This window comes from Diuraphis noxia, unplaced genomic scaffold (genome assembly GCF_037042655.1).
Source record: "Diuraphis noxia isolate RWA-SAM2 unplaced genomic scaffold, SU_Dnox_SAM2 contig0004, whole genome shotgun sequence".
NCBI lineage: Eukaryota > Metazoa > Arthropoda > Insecta > Hemiptera > Aphididae > Diuraphis > Diuraphis noxia.
The window spans coordinates 62,410,049-62,431,974 of NW_028301714.1; the positions used below are offsets into that span (position 1 = coordinate 62,410,049).

The 21,926-nt window shown below is 27.5% G+C and overlaps 2 protein-coding genes and 1 long non-coding RNA gene across 9 annotated transcripts in view; 2 read left to right on the top strand and 1 right to left on the bottom strand.

Annotated features, from left to right (window-relative positions):
* The window catches only part of LOC107169664 (uncharacterized), a 207,410-nt gene that overhangs the window by 20,009 nt on the left and 165,475 nt on the right, over positions 1-21,926 (top strand). The window lies entirely within an intron of this gene.
* Positions 1-21,926, bottom strand: part of LOC107169663 (uncharacterized) — a 133,911-nt gene that overhangs the window by 11,322 nt on the left and 100,663 nt on the right. The gene's annotated exons all lie outside the window — the stretch shown is intronic.
* Positions 16,024-16,829, top strand: LOC149056318 (uncharacterized). The gene has a single exon (XM_089226716.1). The coding sequence runs from the start codon at positions 16,180-16,182 to the stop codon at positions 16,705-16,707; it is 528 nt and encodes a 175-aa protein (XP_089082842.1). The 5' UTR covers positions 16,024-16,179; the 3' UTR covers positions 16,708-16,829.

A 21,926-nucleotide genomic window follows, 5' to 3' on the forward strand; every position in this document is an offset into this window, starting at 1 on the left:
CTTAATATAACATACGTAGGTATAGTAGATATAATTAGTATGTGAATACAAATATTTTAGTTTTTGTTTTATGTTATTCTTTACCATAAGCTATCTAACCATCTTCTAACACCCTCTCCCCCCTCCCCCCAAAAAAATCTCTTCCATGACACCTAAGTGCCACGAAACTCCTTTCACTTCACCACTGCGCCTAAATATATAAATGGCAAACTTTGTAACTAATGGTATCTAATCATTTTTATTATTATTTAAAATTGTAAAATGCTTTACATTAAACCGAATGACTGTTTTTACAAAATATATGTCATAGTTTTTGTTTTTAAAAATATAGTAATATATTTTAGCACGCAGTGTCGCGCACAGACATGAGCGAAGCTATTCGTAGGCTCTAACTTTCAGTCATAACTATAGTTCAGTATATCTTGTCCGTAATTTATATTTTGTTTTTATTTCAAAGAACTGAGAAAAAAAATTAAATTTACTTTTATTCATAATTCCGCGGAAATAAGGTGTTGGAGGAGCTCACGTTTCGGTTTCATGTATTTATGATTGGTTTAAAAGTTATGTCACGCGCTCACGGAAGACGTGCTGGGCGGTGCACACGTTCAAAATCAACGTTTCATTGTTTTTGGAAGCAGATAATTAACTAATATGTATAGTGTGTCTACCCGTAGAAAAACGTAATTATCGTTATTCGATTTGAACGAAATATATAATTTCATCTCTTTCGAATCCGTTTTTACTTTAAAATGTACACGGGCTCACTAAGTACAATACCCCGACCTATATTAAGATGTTGTATGATAAATGATTCGAAATTTTGTGGTTCGTAAATAAAAACGTTCAATTCACCGAATTCACGTTTTCGTCGGACTTTTCTTCTTTTTTTTTTTATTATAATATAGGCAAGTATACTCGACATAAAAGTGAATTTACGAACGTATGCGTGATTAGTTTTGAAAATAAGTTTAATTTAATTTATGAACCGCTTAATAAATGCCATAGTTATGAAGTATATCTCAATTAGTAAAGTGGCGTGTATAAAATATTGAATGTCTGTAAGCTTATATCAATTTTTTTACATCAATTGTTAAAATAAAGTTATCTCAAAATATTTATTATTTTTTATTATTATTATATAAGACTTCAACAACACAGGTTTTTAGCCTACATATACATTTAAACAAAATGTTGACAGATTAAATTTCTGTATAATTAATTTTAATTTTTAGTACAAGTAATAAATACATTATATTCATAGTGAATTGGTTAAATTTATACTGTGGAAAAATTTACAGATTGAAGTAGTGTTCTCGTATTTGAAATCTTTTTGAGTGAAAGAAGGTTTTTGAGTAACTTGATACGAGCTTTAGTGAATTTGGGGTAGATGATGACAATATGCTCTATTGTTAAGGTTAAATTGCATATATCACATATTGGTTTTGGTTCCTTTTTGATAAGATAAGTATGTGTTAGGCGAGAGTGTCCTATTTTAGTACGAGTGATGGTCACTTCCTCTATACGTTTTGTGCCAGTAGGATAAATCAATTTTGTATTAATAATTTTGCATTTCTCAATTTTTCGGAAAGAGATAGATTTTCTCAAAAATTCTGCCACTCTTCTGTTATTTTCTGTTGAAAATTTAAACATTATAACTAATAGGATTAGAATAAAAAGTTTCAGGGTTTTAGAATTATACTTAGGTATATGAAATATATAAATAAACATTATATTCTGATAAATACTGCACAACGTATATACACTTTGGTATGCACTCCCTTCCCTCTATCATATAACAATATACATTTATTTAAATTCTGAAATTAAAGATCAACATTTTTTTTTTTGAATTTTCAAATAGACCACTAAAACACCATATATTTTCAAATAGGTATGCTTACATTTTTATTATTATTATTTGCCATTTGAGGTATATTCTATAGGTAATGATACAATTAAAACACACACTTTTTTTCAAATGAGAACTGTTCTTTTTTACTGTAAATTGTTGATCGGATAATTTTTTGAATAAATTGAAGCATCTAAATCAAAATTTGATTTGTTATAAAACTTTATATACTACGAAAGTTATGCCTATGTTAAGTGTTTACACAGAATTTAAAATACACATTATATTTAGTTTATATTTTTTGAACTTTTTGAGCTTGTTATTTTCGGCTATGATATAACTTTCTTCATTTTTTACAAATCGTAAAGTTTTAAATTAGTTTTGTAATTTTAATAACATTTTCAAATCATTCAAGATTATCATATGTCTTTAAACCATCATAAATGATCATTATTTATTCCTTAGAATATATTAAAAGTTGAATTAATCAACGTTAAAATCATCTGATTAAAAATTAATTAAAAAAAGGGTGTCGATATTATAGAAACATAAATCTGTTTCAGTGTCTATACATTTCCTTTGAGATACTCTGTTCCCTACAGAAGAAAAAAACGATAGGTTTTGTTTCATGATAAATTAATTTTCATTAAGTTACCGTAACAAATATGTATTTTATAAATTAAACTAGAGGTAGGTACTTATAATTAATATAATAATATTATGATGTATAATTTATCATACATATTCCCTACCCTCCAACAAGTATTCTCTCATTGGTCCTTACTGGGTCAAAATTCCTAAAATTGTGATGTTATATTATGCTTAAGTTTCCATAATATACGGGATGTAGTAAGATACGAGAGCACTGTGTCAGCGGAGTGTATAATAATTTTTCGTTATAACAACCAAAAGTGTGTAAACCGTAGAATTTATATTTCATAATATGCAATATGATATTTATGTGGACTGGGAATATATTACGTTGTTGTTTATGGTTATGACGTTATAGCATCCCACTTTGGAAATTTGGTATATGTAGGTACTGTTTTGAAAAAAATGTATTGATATTTTGTCATGACTCGTGGCGTGTTGAAATTAAAATATTGCATGGGCGCATAAAAATATCGATAGTAGTAATACTTTAAGTATGTATTGTATTATAGCACAAGAAAAACACGAGAATGCTGTGGACATGTTGTTTATAAAATATTAATAACTGTCATCGTCGCAGTTTTGAACCGAATTGCCACAAATACGGTTCATTGCGATTGTATCCATTTATTATGTTGACACGTTAGTAGTTATTGAAACACAGTGTATCCTTTTAATTACGTACTGTAACTAATATTTGAGCATGTAATCGACGCGAATAATATTGATTTAGTCGAGTACAGATGATAATAATATATAGACAGGTTCGCGTATTAATATAACAATTTATGTATCGGCTTCTTTATTTTTCTCATTTGTACTAAGTACCTACTGCTTTGTTCTGTCGTGTTATTTTTGCTCGACGTTACATGGTGTAAATCTAATTAACCGACTACTTTACAGGTCAATACATTTATACACAATATATAGTAAACAAACGAACGATATGTTTCATTTGTTTAATTTTTTTAATATTAATTTCTGAAAGGGAAATACGTAAAACATTTACGAACGTCAAATACACGATTCACCACTATAAACACTATATATTATGAATTATTATACAATAAACCGTGTATTATTGTAAATTGGGCGATTCGTTTAACGGTAAACTGCAGTTATAGATGTGTCAAAAAGTATTATCGTTTTTCAAAATATACTTTTTACATTATTTTAAATCGTATACTGTTTAATATCTTAAAATATCGTGAAAGAAAAGTGTATCACCTTTTAGACTGACAACTTGCATTTTAGATTCTGAGCGGAGCGATGTATGTATTGATTTTACAATGTTGTGTGTGTGTGTACACAATAAGTTGTTGAAATAATGTTTCGATTTTAATTTCAATAGATTTTCTAGTTTGAAAGTGAATCTAGTTGGTGTATTGAGGAGGTTAAATTTTAAATTTCACAGTAGTTTTCAAAAGTACTGGGAAAACAAAAACAAAATTGAGGGAAAACGGAAATTTTTACGCAAAATTAATTTTTGAGAAAATCGAATTTTGATATTGGTGTAACTCTAAAAAAAATTACCGTAGACATACGAGATTTTCATTGAATGTTTGTACTGTCATTTTCTATAAATGATAAAACTTTAAGAATATTTAAAAAATTTTTAAGTTATAAATAGACATTTAAAATTTTTCGAAATTTTTATTTTTTTTTTTTATAAATTACTGTAAAATTTTATCCATTTGGTAAAAAAGCTTGAAAATTTAATACAAGGCTCCTTAATAAGCATTTAAAGTTCAAATTTTGACAAAATACGTAAAAATCACGAAAATTTGCAATTCATTACGAGTTAGATATTCAGAAAAATTTATTTTTAAATCTAAGGTTTGAAAATTCAATACAAGATTCTTCATGAGTTTGTATACTTTTATCAAATAGAGATTGTCTACCGGAAAGTCAAATTAAATTTTATAAGCATTTGAATTACAACATTGGATATACAATAAATTTATCTTTAACCGATATTCTTATTTTGTTTTTAATAAAAAACGAACTATTACAGAAACTTTAAATCTACACCAAATGTTTATTTTATAAATTACTACCTATACTTTTTTAAATTTTAAAAATATTTCAACAATTTTAAGTTATTTATAGACATTTAAAATTTTCCGTTTTTTATTCTATAAATATCAATAATACAATTTTATTCATTGGGTCAAAAAACTTGAATATTTAATACAGGGTTCCCCATAAGTTGATATAATAGTTGAAATATATCAAAAATACATTGGTACATTTTTTTTTATAACCATTCAAAATTCATATTTTGACAAAATTTAATTAATTGAAAATTTACAAATTCTTTGATTGTTACAAATTTATAAAACGTTTAACTTTTATGGCTAAGAGTTAAAATTTTAAAACAAGGTTCCACGTAATTAGTTAATTCTGTGCTAAAAAACAATCTAGAATCTATACAAATACAGTTTTTAGATTCGATGAATTGAGGAATGTATTGGTTTTACAATGATAAATTTATTTTTTTTATTTTTTTTTGTTTTGCTCATAATGTTTTGGTGTAGAAATAATGCTTCAATTTTTGACTTCAGTCCCTCTTTGAAAAGGAAAATTTTAGTTTTCAAGAGCGTTAGGAAAAACCATAAAAAAGTGACGAATAAACGGGAATTTTTACTCATAATCAGTTTTGACAAAATTAAATTTTTTTATTTTGCTGTAAACCAAAAGTGAATCATTGTAAATACTTGAAATTTTCATTAAATGTTTATATTAGCGTTATCTTGTACCAATATTTTTATTTTGTTGTTATTCAAAAACAACTACTGTAGAAAATGAAATCTACACCAAATGTTCATTTTATCAAAATTACTATACTTGTTTAAATTTTCAAAATATTTAGACTATTTTTAAGCTATTTATAGTCAATTAGAATTTTCGATTTTTCTAAGTTTTAGATTCTGAGCGGAGCGATGAATGTATTGATTTTACCATGATGTGTGTTTTTTTTTTGTGTCTGCCATATCGTTTTGGGGCAGTAAAAATGCTTCGATTTTTGACTTCAGTACCTCGTTCGATCAGAAAGTGAATCTAGTTGGTACTTTGGGGGGTCAAGAGTAAAAAATTCTTAATACTTTTCTAAATAGTCGAGAAAAACAAACTAAAAATTAAGGGAAAAACGGGAAATTTTACGTACATTAAGTTTTCGACAAAATCGATTTTGGTTTTTGATGTAACTTTAAAACAAATTACCATAGATACATGAAATTTTTACCGAATGTTTATATAAGTATATTCTATACACCATCAAAAATCACGAAAATTCGCAAATCATTTCAAACTATAAACTCATAAAAATTTTTCTTTTTAAATCTAAGATTTGAAATTTTTTAATAATCTATAATATATCCTAGACAGATAAATCGTCTTCGCTCAGAATCATTTTTCGTATACAATGATATAATATCATTGGATTCAAATTTAATTCCATCCATTACAGCAACCCACTTGTAACCTACTGTACAGCAGAGCGACATACACGACTTACCCGCTTTTTTTTTATTGAAATGCCTATAAAAAAAATTTAGTTTTCAAAAAATCTTTAAGGTTTATTATAAGTTGTACTTATCGTAGTAAAAAAAAAAATCAAAAATCGTTAGTCACAATTTTTGTTTGTAAGCATTTGAAGTTCAAAATGTTCAAATGTTTATGAAATATGTCAAAACTGTGAAAATTTACATGAAATTATAAAGTTGAAAATTCATAAAATTGTCGTGATTTATACTCAAGATACCCAACACAAGGTTTTTCCGTAACTTTTCCCCCAAATAACTGTAAAAAAAAAATTCTAGAGTCAATATAGAAAATATTTTATGAGCGTAGAAAAATATATTATAATTTAAATAAAGGTAATATAATATATTATCTTAGACTGAAAATCATCTCCGTTCAGAATCGTTTTTCGTATACAATGATACTTGTCATTGCATTTAAATTTAACACATGCATTATACTATTATATTGAACTACTCTCCATATATACTATACAGCAGAACGATACCCATTTGCCCACTTTTTTAATAGTTATTTTAAGTTCAAATTTGGATGAAATTACATATTAAATAATCAAGAATAAGTTATACTAGTATAACTAGTTATATTATTGTAATTTAAAAATATTATTCGTGGGTACTTAAAATTTCTAGAGCATATTTTATATTCTAATTGTAAAGTTTATTTTCTTAAGGACTTATATTAATACTTTAAATAAATTGTATACTATTTCTATGAATGGCTGAGTGAGTTGAATGCATAATGAATCTGATTAGATTAATTTGGAATTTATTTTATAGGTACCTACATTTTTTTTGAAATAATAGAAATATAATTGATAACTATAAGCTATAAAATATCCTAGATTGACAAACCGTCTTCACTCAGAGTACAGTGATATCATTGAATTCAAATTTAATACCATCCATCAAAGTAACTCACTTGTAAACTATATTATACAGCAGAGTGACATCTACTTACCCACTTTTTAGTTTCATACTTTTATATCCTGATAATATGAATTGAACTTTTTATTATGGATTATATTTAGTTATTTACCCATTAATTTAAAAGTTATTATTGTAACTACTCATTTAAAATTCGATTTTTATTCATAAAAATTATCAGAAGTATGTTCATATAAGAAATATTAATATACAACTTATAAGTATTTAAAGTTTAGATGAGTGGAGTAGTATATCAAAATTTTGCGGGGTTCCCCTGTGGTAGTCCACAATAACCATAACACTTAAAAACTTTTAATACTTATAACTAATTCACCACTTGTTAAAGTCTAGATTTTAATAATTCATAATAATTCACACACGTGAGTGGTCTTCTAAAATATAAAACAATGATATAAAAAAAAAAATGAAAGGTAAATGAAAGATAAATACTTATATTATTTTCAAAAATGTAGTTTTGTTATGTATTATAATTATGTAAAAAGAAATATTTTAAATTTGCTTTTTGCTTTTTGAAATAATGAGTGTCTAGTGTTAAAAGAATGAGTAGAATGACTTTGCATTAAGATTTACATTCATTATTTTGGTATGGATCATAAGTGGGTCTAAAAGTTTTGCGAATTTTTTCTATTAAATACTTGTTTTAACTTAAAAGTTTACATAGTTATTAAGATGCTTTTACTTTATTCATATTATTTATTGTAGTATAATTGCATACTGTATTTTGTTGTACCAACTAATAATAACTTTTGAAAGGTTTTAAGGTTTGGTCATTATATATATTACCTATTTCGAAACGTGTACAAGAAAGTTAGCTTTTCATTGTTTTATGAGCTTTTATGATGAACACTGTTTAATCGAGAAGAAATAAAAGAAATAAAAGAAGTATAAGTTTGAATTTATAATTTTTTATACAATGTTCATATTAGTAGATAGTAGAAAAAAGAATATTAGGTTTTAGTTAGATTTATAAGACAAAAAAGAATAATGAAAATTTAACATTTACCAAATTCAGTTAGTAATTAACTTTAATTAAACATCAAAGAAAATTATAAAATGGGAACAATCAAATAAAGTAGAACACTTTTTACGTGTGAGTCCGTTTTTGACCAAAACTGTACCCATTCCTTTTTGGCCCATCCATTTTCGACAAAATTAAAATAGGTCGATTCATTTTTTGACCAAAATTGCACACTTTCTTTTTCGGCTAATTGACTTTTTGACCAAATTTAAAATATGTCGATTCTCTTTTCAACCAAAACAAAAATGCATAAAATTAATTTAAAATAATACAATAATGATATACAATTTTTGTCAATAATTATTATGTATAATATTAATATAAAAACAATGTTAATATATAGGTATTTTCACATTTCAAATAATTTTCTATATTTCATTTTATAAAATTTTGTGCGACTTATAATTTTAATAATTTTCTATAAGTATAACATAAAGTAAACAATATTAATTGTTATTACTAGTATTTGTCATTATTTTACAACAATTTTATACTTATTAGTTTATTTTTTAAATATATGTTATAATTATACAAATTATTGACAAATATTGTATATTGATTTATATTATATTATACATATAAATAGAAAAAATAATATTAATATATAGATATCCTTATATTTTAAATAACTTTCTACATTTTATTTTAAATGTATTACATAATTTTTTGTTTTGGTCGAAAAGTGAATCAGCCGAAAAGAGAAGGGTACGTTTTTGGTCGAAAACGGCCATGCCCCTTTTGACAACGATTTATTAAATTAATTTTTGTTGTGAATATTGTCAAGTATTAAAAGTTCTTGCCTTAAGTGAAATTTTAATTCGTCGTTGGTATGTATTTATATTATATTGTTTTAATTCTCATATTTCTTTGTATAATTTTTAATTTTTACGATAAATTAATGCGTTTTTGGGATAATCGATTGGGATATATAAATTATGTAGACACTGTGACTTTCAATAAATGTATTTATAGTATTTTATTATTTATAATCCTGTTTTTTGTGATTTTTTAAAATTAGATTGGCTTTATTTCTATAAATTACAATCTGTACAATAAGTACAATAAATATTATCCTAATTAAAAATCTTATTTTATTTGTTTATTCATACATTGACTTAGATTTTGCTGTGGTATTATTAATAGCTTTTAAATTTTGAGACTTTCCAGTTATAAAAATATGATTGCAAAAGTTTAAAAATCTATCATGGTCTGCTCTGTGTTTAACACGGTTTTGTGAACTTGTAAGCTATAAATCATAACTTTTTTTGGTTTAGTTTTATTTTGAAAAAACAGTATTATAGGTATATAATCCTAAACTATGTATCCTATACTAATCTAATTTATCATTAGCAATTATGTTATTCTTAGCATTTTTCCGATAATATATTATATCTATTTAAGCAACTTTTACAAGTAATTTACTGATATTATAATTTATTGTTCTATATATAATATATATATATATATATTTCCTTATTTTTATTTTTATTGATTAGATGTCATGGAATAATATTAAAATAATAATACAATTTATTGCTTATATTAATATGAAAACACGATGCAATTGATAACCGTCAATGGAAATTTAAAAGTTACTTTAAATCATAATATTTAAAAATATTTTTCATATTTATAACAGTATTATTGTGAATTTTTATTTATTTTTAGTAATAATTATTTATTATACCATCACGATACTGTATTTTATATTTCTTCTGATTATAAGAAATAAGTTACAGCATGTTAAGATTGTAACATTGTATGGTAATATTTTAGTCTATGATATTATTATTGAACATAAAAAGGCAATGATGCCAAAATATAAAAACCATAGAATATGTTTTACATGTTTTTACTCGATATTCATCAATAACAATAACTTTAAGTGTGTAATGGTCATTAATTTAAAAATACTTGTATTATATCCATATTATATAGATTTTTTTTCCATGTAAATTTTGCATCAAAATAAAATAATAATAATTTTAAAATTTGAATTTGGGATACTTGTGAATCGTAATAATATTATTATTATGCTATAGATAGTATAGAAGATCATAATAATTAAAAATTATTTTTACAATTTAAAATACACACTTGAAAAAATGTAAATCAGCTAGCCAAGTACCTCGTGTGAATAATAATTAATAATTAATATTTATACACGTAGACCAAGCTTTCAAATCTAATACTACACCATTAATTAATTAAAAAAAAACCTGTATATTGAACAATAGTGCTTAAAACCACTGAAGAGTCATTTCGAAAATGTAAAACTAAATGTTTATATATTTTGTTTTTACGTCATTTTCTTGTATACATAGATACATTTGTTTTGCTTATTTGTAAATCCCTTTGTATGTTGTATGAATAATGTATTGTTTAATATTATATTTCCAAACTGACATTATTTGAAATAATGTAGTCGAATGTTTATAATATTCATAGTTTTTCCAGTATTTATCAAATTAATAATTTTTAATTTGAAGTATAATATGCATATCTTTACTATTATTATTTTTTCTTGATCTTTAAATTTACATAAATAAATTTCCACTTCAACAACACGGGCCACTAGCGTTACATTTTTAGTAAAATACAATTATATAATTTAAATAGTTTAACAATATTTTAGTTGTGACTTACAGTAGGTTTATTATCTTTATTGTTTTGAAAAATTCTATTGTATTGGATTCATTTTCAGGGTTTGGACCTAGACTTATTCCGATGTCGTGGATTATATTTAGTTCTTCTTTTTGGGTTTGGTATATTCTGCATTCTTCAAAAATGTGTTTAATTGTGAGTATGGTGCCACATGTTTGACATATGGGTGGTTCATTTTTTGCCATCAAATATCCGTGAGTCAATTTTGAGTGTCCAATTCTAGCTCGATTCAGTTTTTTTTCATTTATGGTACTAATGTTTGGGTTTCTTTTCCATATTTTTACAGTTTATTTTTAATTTGGTTTGATTTGCTTGTTTGGGTGTTCCAAATGTTTTTTATTATTAATTTATCATTATTGTGTTGGTAAATAAAATATATTTATACAAAATACCATTGTAATATTACGTATTTTTTGTGAAAAAAAGAATCATAATATTATAACCTTGGTTTTCCGTACCATGTTACAATTTTGTGTGCGTGAAGTTGGCACTACAACTTTGTGTTACAAACTTCCAACCTCAGCAAATATTTTGCAAATTATTTGCTAAAATTTGCATACTCACTCAAACCACGCAAAAAACATTTTCCTTTTAGTGGTACCAATTTCACGCTGGCACCACAACTTTGTGCTACAAACTTCAAACCTCAGCAAATATTTTGCAATTATTTGCTAAAATTTGCTAAGCAATTTTTAAAATTTGCATACTCACTTAATCCACGCAAAAAACATTTTCCTCTTGGTGGTGCCAATTCTACGCTGGTCCAATAAATATATCAAGTGGTATTCAACTATAATAAATTTACCAACATACCTATTGTATTTTATAAATATTTTAACTATAATATAGTATATCTATCATGTCGACAATTTATTATGCGTTATTGAAAAAAAGATCATAACAATGTCGTTAAATCAAAACATAACATATTAATTTTGAATCAACTTTGAAAAAACAGAATTAAAATAAAACAAGTTACTTTGTGCAAAACTAAATTTTGCTTTAGTGGCGTTAATGTTACATTTTCAAAGATTGACCTGATCAAACATCATTTGTTTTAAAATTATAGTAGGAATTATGTTATTTTTCTATATTTTATAATCGTTGACTTATAAAGTAATATATGTTGTTAATTGTTACAATACTACGATATACAAATATACCAAAAACATTATATTATAGCCCCTAATATTATGATTTATGGCGGTATTTCAGTTAAATAACTGAGGCTCATCAAATAGCCCGGTAGTAATTTCATTATATTCTTAGTATCAATGAAAATGTAACATTAATGGCACTAAAGCCAAATTTAGTTTTGCACTAAGTAACTTGTTTTATTTTAATTCAGTTTTTTCAAAGTTGATTTAAAATTAATATGTTATCTATTGATTTAACGACATTGTTATGATCTTTTTTTCAATAATGCATTATAAATTGTCAAAATGATAGATATACTATATTATAGTTAAAATATTTATAAAATACAATAGGTATGTTGGTAAATTTATTACATTTGAATACCACTTGATATATTTATTGGACCAGCGTGAAATTGGCACCACCAAGCGGAAAATGTTTTTTGCGTGGATTGAGTGAGTATGCAAATTTTAGCAAATAATTTGCAAAATATTTGCCGAAGGTTTGAAGTTTGTAGCACAAAGTTGTGGTGCCAACTTCACGCACGTTACAATTTTATTACGAAATAATGATTTATTTTCCGTCAGCTAAATGATTGATTTAATTTTATGAATACAACTTAAAAACGAAATAGCAAATACTTTTTAATTTGTATTTCAAAATGTTACGTAGACAATGTTTAAATGTTCAATTTTTTAAGAAATTCAGAAATCGTTTTTTATGTATTTTATTTTATAAAACATTTTATTTACGATCTATAAATACAATTAGTGTAATAAGGAAATTCGATACAGGGTAATAACAGGAGGTAACGGTTTGGATAGATGACACTCATCAGTGCTACCCCACCAAGTACTTTTTAGGTATTTCAGAAATCATAAAGATTATTTTAAGCTGACAATAAAATATTATAAAATTCGTTTTTGTGTGATTGGAAGAGTTGAAACAAATAGGTGAATCTAAAATGTCAAAATTAAATAAAAAAGTCAGAAACAGATAATTAAATCATGTTATTTTTGTATGCAATATAATGGAACAAATATAGGTTAATCATCAAAAATATTTTTAATCTTTAAACATACGACTGTTCACCGAATCTATATTATATAGGTATTATTATATATTTTTGAAAAGGATTTGATTTTGGAAGCAGTGAGTAATGTATTTTTTTTTTTAAACCGTAAATAATATTCTTATGGACGTTATAATTTAAATTCAAGTTATTGTTGTTTGAAACAGAAAGTTATTTTATTTAAAATCTCTGATGAAAGCACTTTGTGTAGTGTTTATTATTATTACATGTATCAGACGTTAGTAATCAAAAACGAGTTTAATGGTTTTTTAGAAATTAGGTACCCAAGAAAAAGAGACAAATAGCAAATTAAATCAAGATGATAAAAACCTAGGATTTTAAATTTTTGCATGGGATATTTTACATAAAAACTCTGTATTATTATACTGAGAGAAAACAAAACATAATTTGTCTAATGATCATATACGTCCGTACAATGTGTTGTTGCTCAAGTAGGTATTCTAGTTCTAATGCCAATAATAGCGTACGATTTACTTTTACACATTTTGTTCGAAACGCACACACGAACACAAGCATAATATTAATATATTAACATTTTTTTTTTTTTGTGAAATACTTGTTCAATAAAATAAACGTGATTGCCACGACTGCATGCCATCACCTACACGAGCGTATGAGTTTTTTGTTTGATGGTGTGGGTGCAGCGAGTGTCTCGATGACATGAAAATAATTAACGTCAAAATTTTGTCACGAAACCTATTATTGCTTGTTGAAAACTCTGATGTGACATTAACTTATTAAAATATAATTAACGACCAGTGGAAACCATTAAAAAATTAAATTAAAAAATATAGCAAGACTTTGGCAACAAATTATACTTAAAGCAGTTATTTTGTTTTTATCACCGATCGGATATTCTGTTTTGACCTTGCTAATTACTGTTACTTTTAACTTTCTCATATTATAAAAAAATTATATAAAATATGTGTTGTAAAAGTCATTCAGTTTCCAATAAAAAAGAAATGACACATTCAAAGTAAAATTTGTACAGTATTCTTAACCTAATTATTATATAATAGGTATTAGTTATTACTTATTTTAGTTATTAAATTATAACTATTTTTGAATTGTGATAGCTGTAGTGATGGTTATTGAAATCGAGCTTTTTAAAAATAGAAATATTGTGGTTTGTATTTTGTCCTATGTTTATAGTTGGTTTACATATAAAGTATACATATAAAATACAATAGGAATGTTTATAATTGGATTAGTTTAAAAAAAGATCTCATCGGCGTCATTTTGACGGAATGTTATAAATTTTGAATGTTAATATAAAAATGAAATTAAGGATTCTAGGCACTTTAATGAAAATAAGTAAGTATGGTTTTTACACCCCAATACATTTTTAATATTTTATCGCGTAATAAATAAAGTGAAAGAATTTTTATGATGTTCAAACGATTAGGTTTGAAATTAAATTTAATAGACCATTCCACTTTTTATAGGATATAAATTGCAAAGTTGTACATACATAGTAATATATAGTATATTGGAAATAACAAATAACTGAAGATACCAAATTTATTATTTGTAACTGGATTTAAATCTGTGAGTATCCAATGCATATAAACTACAAATATATCAAATACTTTATTTAAATCTCCAACTAATCTGATAGGAGTGTGGTCATAAATAATTGAATTATAATCAATTTTAAAAATTAAGTATCTATAAGACATGTTAGAATTATTGATACACGATATTATTCAACTTAAGGGCATATTGAAATAAACTTAAATAGTTGTCATCAGTCGAAATCAATTAATCATCAACACATTTATTAGTTATTATTAATTAAATAATATATTTTTAATTGTTATTTAATGAATCTCTAAATCTTAGCACAGTTGTTTTTAGTTTTTGATTTGGAATGGATCTAAATGAAGCAAGCAATACTTACATATATTTTATGGATCCCTAAGGTCCGTCTTTGTGCTTGGTTTGCCTTGTTATAATTTATATCTTAGAACTATTTCATATTATGTATTTTAAATTAATTTATGTGTATAGATACTATCTTTCGTGTTTATTATAGTTTTAATGAATAATATTAGATTAGGTTATAATATTATGGTCGGTGCTAAGTGTAATGAATAATTGATTAAACTGATTTAATATAACATGTTTCGGGGTAGCTAGCATGGATTATATCGTAATAAATACAATATAGATGCAGTGAAAAGTTTTGATTTGGGAAATTTTATCAACATAAAATTGAAAACCTCCGTTAAGTTTTACAGTTTGTTTAGTATGATTGGTTATGGTCTTGTAAATGAAAGAAAAACGAACAATGTTTTACATAAGTGTGAGAAACATGACACTGATTGATTGTATCTTCATGAGAAATGTTGAATTAAATATAACGCAAGTACATTTTACACGTAGAACATTGATACGATGTAAGAGTAGGAATGTTTCATTGTGACATAGACTGATGTTGAAGGAGCTCATTTACGAAAAGTAAAATAAAAAGCAAACATACCATACTGATCCAGGTAGGCCACAAGCTGATGTATCACTGGGGTCGTTGTGTTGGATGTGGACGATGAGGTGGTGATGTTGGGGGTAGCGCTCTAAGGTTAAAACCACGTTGAAGTGGTAACGGCGTAGCGACGACAAGGGTAGTGATATGTAAACTCATTGATTTTAATTACAATAAGTACTTGGGACCATGGTGATTATTTGGCCGTATATAATACAATTAAATTGACCATTAATTGAACACCGCATTGCTGTGTGAAATGTCATCAGTAAAGTGACTTTAGTCACTAGATATAACGTTACTCTTGAATTTTTATTCCTGTAATATTTTTCGTAATTGACTATGTTGGAAATGACCAAATCGGCTGGACCGGTTTTCATGAAATTTGTTGTGTATATTAAGTAGGTCTCAGAGAGTTATGTAAACTATTTTTCACACCCCTATTTTTATTTTAAAGGGTGGCTCATACAGGGATTTTTTTTAACCTGCAAAAATTTTTTTTTTATAGAGTTACCGTTGGTTACCAAACATATTAATTTATTATTATTATTTTATTTTTATTTTTTATATTTAATCGCTGTTTTATATATTTAATCAATGGCCACAAAACCACACACACAACTTTTGGTCGTTCGACGGGCCAAATCAGACCCCTTGCGTCTTGCTGGCATTGTACAAAATACACAAATCGATACAATTAAAGTTCATATTAAACTAAATAAATAAATTTATGTTTATATCTATGGAAATACGTCAGACGACAGCAGCGACAACGGCGGCTGATCGGTCACAAGCATGCGAGATAGAAGAGCACAAATAAGAGACGTACAAATCCAACCGAACAATGGAAATGTACGTGTGAACATGGTGCGATTGCGTGAGTCACAAGCTGAACAAAATAAAATAAGACGATTAGAAGCGCGTCAATTCGTAATTGACACACGCAGAGGAAATGACCGACAAAGCCAACAAGTACATAGAGCATTTACATCCAATTCATTCCTTCATCTAGCATTCGAGTATGGGCCCGATATTGAATATTACGCTCATTCGAAAGTAGAGATTGGTGCTATGAACAAGGAATGTCCGCATTGTAATGCGCTGAAGTTCAAAAATGAACCAGCCGGTATGTGTTGCGCGTCAGGAAAAGTGCAACTACCGGAAATTGAAACACCACCTGAACCATTGAACGGTGGCCCATTGTCATTTCAAGATATGCGTAAATTGAATGGACAACAGTATCCAACGTATATACATGCCTTGCCCTCGGCTTGCTGGAAGACGACAACCAGTGGGACTGTATGCTTTCTGAAGCAGCATTGAACTGTACATCAATACAAATTCGTCTACTATTCGCTATAGTGTTGACTTCATTATTCCCAGCCCGAGCGGAGATGTGGAATAATCACAAAAATACAATGACGGATGATATATTGCATCGAAATCGTACACGGTGGAACGATCTAACAATAATATTCAGCGACGCTATGTACAATGAAGCATTAATTGCTATCGAGGATCTATGTATTGCCATTGCCAATTTACCACTCAGTAATTTCGGTATGCATTCGCCAAATCGAAGTGCATCTGATTTAATGAACACTGAAATGAATCGTGAACTGCAGTATAATACTGTAGAAATGGCAGTGATTGTTAGCCGCAATGTCCCACTACTGACTGAGGAACAAAGAACAATTTATGACCGCATTATGCTCACTGTTTCGGCAGGACAAGGTGGATTATTTTTTTTTGAACGCACCAGGTGGAATTGGTAAAACATTCCTCATTTCACTAATTCTCGCCAAAATACGATCAAATAATGGCATCGAATTGGCCGTTGCATCATCTGGCATTGCAGCAACTTTATTTTATGGAGGCAGAACAGCTCATTCAGCATTTAAGCTGCCACTAAATATTCAAAATAATCCAGACGCAGTGTGCAACATAAAAAAACAATCATCAATGGCTACAGTGCTGAAACTGTGCAAAATTATCATCTGGGATGAATGCACTATGGCACACAAACATTCGCTTGAGGCGTTGGACAGGACATTGAAAGACAATATAATAAACAATGAAAAACTGTTTGGCGGCACTCTGTTACTCATTTCAGGTGATTTCAGACGAACACTTCCAGTCATTCCACGTTCAACGTACACTGATGAGATCAACGCTTGCTTGAAATCATCGCGACTGTGGCATAATGTTGAAAAAGTTGAAAGTAAACATGCGCGTTCAAATGCTTCAAGATCCATCCGCTGAAACATTCTCAAAACAACTATTGGATATCGGTGATGGAAAATTAGCTTTACATGAAAATACTGGATGCATAAAATTACCGACCGATTTCTGCACAATCATTAATTCGTAAGATGAACTTATTGACCAGATATTTCCCGATATACACATAAAAAACGTCTTGAATCTTGAGTGGCTGGCAGAAAGAGCGATTTTGGCTGCAAAAAATGTGGACGTCAACGATTTGAATTTCAAGGACAACAGTTGTTGCCAGGGAACTTGGTGTTATACAAATCTATCGAGTATCGATACAGTTTGTGATACCAATGAAATTGTAAACTATCCGGCAAAGTTTTTGAACTCATTGGATTTGCCAGACATGCCACCACACCATTTACAACTGAAGGTTGGATCTCCTATTATTTTGCTACGTAATTTGAACCCACCAAGGCTGTGCAATGGCACGCGATTAGTTATTAAAAAATTGATGAAAAACGTTATCGAAGCATTTTGAATGGAAAGTTTCGCGGAGAAGATGTATTACTACCACGAATTCCTATTATCACTACAGATGTCCCAATTGAATTCAAACGGGTTCAATTTCCAATCAGATTGGCATTCGCAATGACAATCAAACAATCAATAAGTCTCACGGCCAAACGATGACTGTTTGTGGCTTAGATCTGGGCACACCGTGTTTTTCACACGGACAATTATACGTGGCATGTTCTCGCGTGGGTAAACCATCCAGTTTGTTTGTGTTAGCTAAAGATGGATTTACTAAAAATATCGTACACTCCATCGCACTAAGAGACTGAAAATATTTTTTTTTTAATTCATATAATTTATGATAGATATGTAATTTTAAATTTATTAGTTAAGATATAAAAAATACAATGAATTCAAAAAATTAATATTTGGTGTTTTGTTATTTTTATGGGCCGTCATCTTTCACAGTGCTCCATTCATCTCTCAGTCATATACCAGTATATGACATTCTTACACACTTACAATAAAAAAAATTTAAATAAAACACACGTCATTGTAAAATCAATACATTTATCACTTCGTTCAGAATCTAAAATAGTTTAAAATGTATATCATTTATAAAAATATATTTGTTTATGTTATCAATAAAGAACCTTGTAATTTACTCATTCATTGCAGACTATGTTCTATCCTTAATCCCGAGGGTTATTTATTATTAGTGACATTATATGAATATTAATTTGACATTCTTAATAGTTTACTATATGCTATGATCTCCAAAACCACTAATAAACTACAAATAAAAAAAAAATTATTTTTTCATAGGTACAAAATAACTAATAAGTAATAACACTGTACACGGCCTACGAAAATGCCAAAAAACAAACTAATACGCGGGCAACGCCGCGTCGGGACAGCTAGTATATTATAAATATCGAAAGATTTTCAGAAGAGATCTATATTCTACATACAGACATATTTATTTTACATTCGAATAATAAAAATCAACAACATTTTAATTTTAATGTTTAATCAAACGCACAAATGAAACAAAAATGATTAAATAAATTTATTTACTCGAAATTATGTATCGTTAAAAACGTTAATATTATCAAAAATATTTAGAAGATCGTGTGTTTTTAATATTTATACTATTTATTAGAGTATCGACAATGTTAGCTGAAACAGAAAAATATGCGAATAGCAGAAAAAAGGTAGCATATTTATACATTTGTATACAGTAATACATGGATATTAGAGAGGTAGGTACTTGAATATTTTGTAAATACCCATTTGTCCACTAGTTCGTCGTTAGTCGGGTTCAGAAATTCTTGGAAACTTAACTGGGTGGAAAATTACAAGAATGTTTGGGTTCGGCCAGGAACATAAAAAAACATGCTTGGCACTTAGTTATTAGGAGATCGAATAGAAATCCAAATTTTCGATCAATATAAAAATACATAATTAATTTACAAGCGTGAAACAAAAAAGGTTGTAACTTTGTTTTAAAAGTTTAATTTTTAAATGTACAATAAAAATCAGAATAATAAATAAATGATTTTGAAAATGTGATCAAAACAGCTGGATTTAAAAAACCAGTGTATGCATCAGTCAATATCGACTAAACCTAAAAATCTAAAAATAAAACGATAACAACCAATGTACCTTGTACCATATTTACATCGGTCCTATACTAGATATTTATTCTGGAATACAAATTTTTTATAAATATATATTTTTTAAAACAAATCTTTGATAAGGGAAACTTCGGGTAGGACAGCTATCTTTACTCTCATAAAAGGAAATCTACGTTCGATTGCGATGAAATTTTGGAAGTTATTGAATACACTCCTGTGAAGGTTTTTAGAATTTTGCTATATTCCTGACGTTTTACATTCTGAATATTAAATTACAAACTGTAATTGCTAGATATGTTTAAATTCTGGGATCGTAAAATAAGACAGGGATTGTAATCTTTAGTTGTAGCAAAACCGAGATACACCGATATAACGTCGTATTTACGTAATATATTATTGACTACTTTTTCAAGGGCGAAACCAGGTTATACAGCCCGGAGCTGGTAAATTGCGTCCCGCAAAAAAGGTCATAGTTATTTACTGTGTAAATTGCGGCCCGAGTATATTTTATACATACGTAAATTGCGGCCCGAGTATATTTTATACATACGTAAATTGCGGCCCGGGTATATTTGAAATGTACGTAAATTGCGGCCCGGGGTATTCCGATTTCCGGTCGGCTGTTTATATTATCTTTAATATTGATCGATAAGCATATCACTTGATGCTCACTTATATAATATTACTAGCCGCCAGTGTGCCGTGTGCATTTGATCGAAATATTTTGCACGAGTTTTTACATTGGTCTACAGTATTTACAGTATTTGGTAAATTATTATTTGTATTTTTTTTTAAATTTAATAACAATGGAAGTTATGAAAAGTGAAAAAAATAAAACGTTGAAAATAGTTGATGGTTTCAAATTTCGTTTTCAAAAACTTCTGAAAAATGATATTCAACGTTGGTGTTGTACAGTCAAAACTTGTAAGTGTTTTTTTAAATTTAATAATAATAGTATATGTATAGATAGCTTTAAAGATCATAACCATCTACAACTTTCGGAACAAATTATAAATCTTATAAGTTTTTACCAGTATATTAATTCGAATTTTTATAATGCTATTTTTTTCACCATACACATTTTTACTGATATATTTTTTAATTATAAACAAAACAGCAAAACCAATATTTTTAACCATACCAATATGAATACAATTATATTGCCAGTCCTAAGTCTGAAAAATGGGAAGGAAAATATTGATTTCGTAACCCTTAATGTAATTTACATAACAATGACAAATATTTAAGTAGGCAAATATATTAAAATATACCGGGGCCGCAATTTACATAAAAAATTTGAAACGGGACGCAATTTACAGCGACCCATACAGCCATATACAAACCAACAGATAGCACATAGTACCCAACATACCGTAGGTTGTAGTTAGTGATAATGACAAAATTTAGCGATAAAAATTAGTATAGACCTACATATCTTGATAAAATACTGATTGCATAAACACAAGTAAATCTCACTGGCAATGGCGGATGGGTTAGCTATAATAATATAATAATATGATAATATAATAATATAATCGAACGTGTCCTGACTGATCAGTGTAGAGCCTAAACAATGATAGATCGAGAAATTAATGATTTTACGGTACCTTCATACCACCATATAAGTGTTAACTGAGAAAGCATCTTCCGAAATTCGAATTACAGTGGTACACAAGTATTCAAGATTCAATTTTAAAGTTTTTAACAAGGTTACACCGAAGATCAAACAATGAATTGAACAAAGTTTGAATCATAATATAGAGTTGGCATTTTTAACGGTCAACAAAGTGCACGAGATCAGCTAGTGAACAATATTTTGAATCTTGTTTTTTATTCTAAGGAACGATTTATTTCCTATGATCCTATGCAAAGTCCTGGGAATTTTCGAGAGTGCCAAACCCTATCACTCCGATTCGGAGTCTTTTCGGAGTCTCCGAAATCTAATTTGATTTTCATATTCGGAAATTAATACTATATTCCAATGTTCGGGGTGTTACGTACCTGGGTTTTAAAAACGGTGAATCTGGTCTTAGTAACAGCATATAAACCAATTATAAAGAATTGTATAATGATAATATAATTATAATGATAACGCCTTCAAATAATATTAATTGTTATGTGTAAAAGTTGTTGTGCTTTTCATTAATATTTATATAGTTCTGCACTAATAATTGTGTG

Excerpts from the sequence above, each read along its gene's own strand:
- LOC149056318 (XM_089226716.1), top strand. The coding sequence starts at position 16,180 with ATGCGAGATAGAAGAGCACAAATAAGAGACGTACAAATCCAACCGAAC.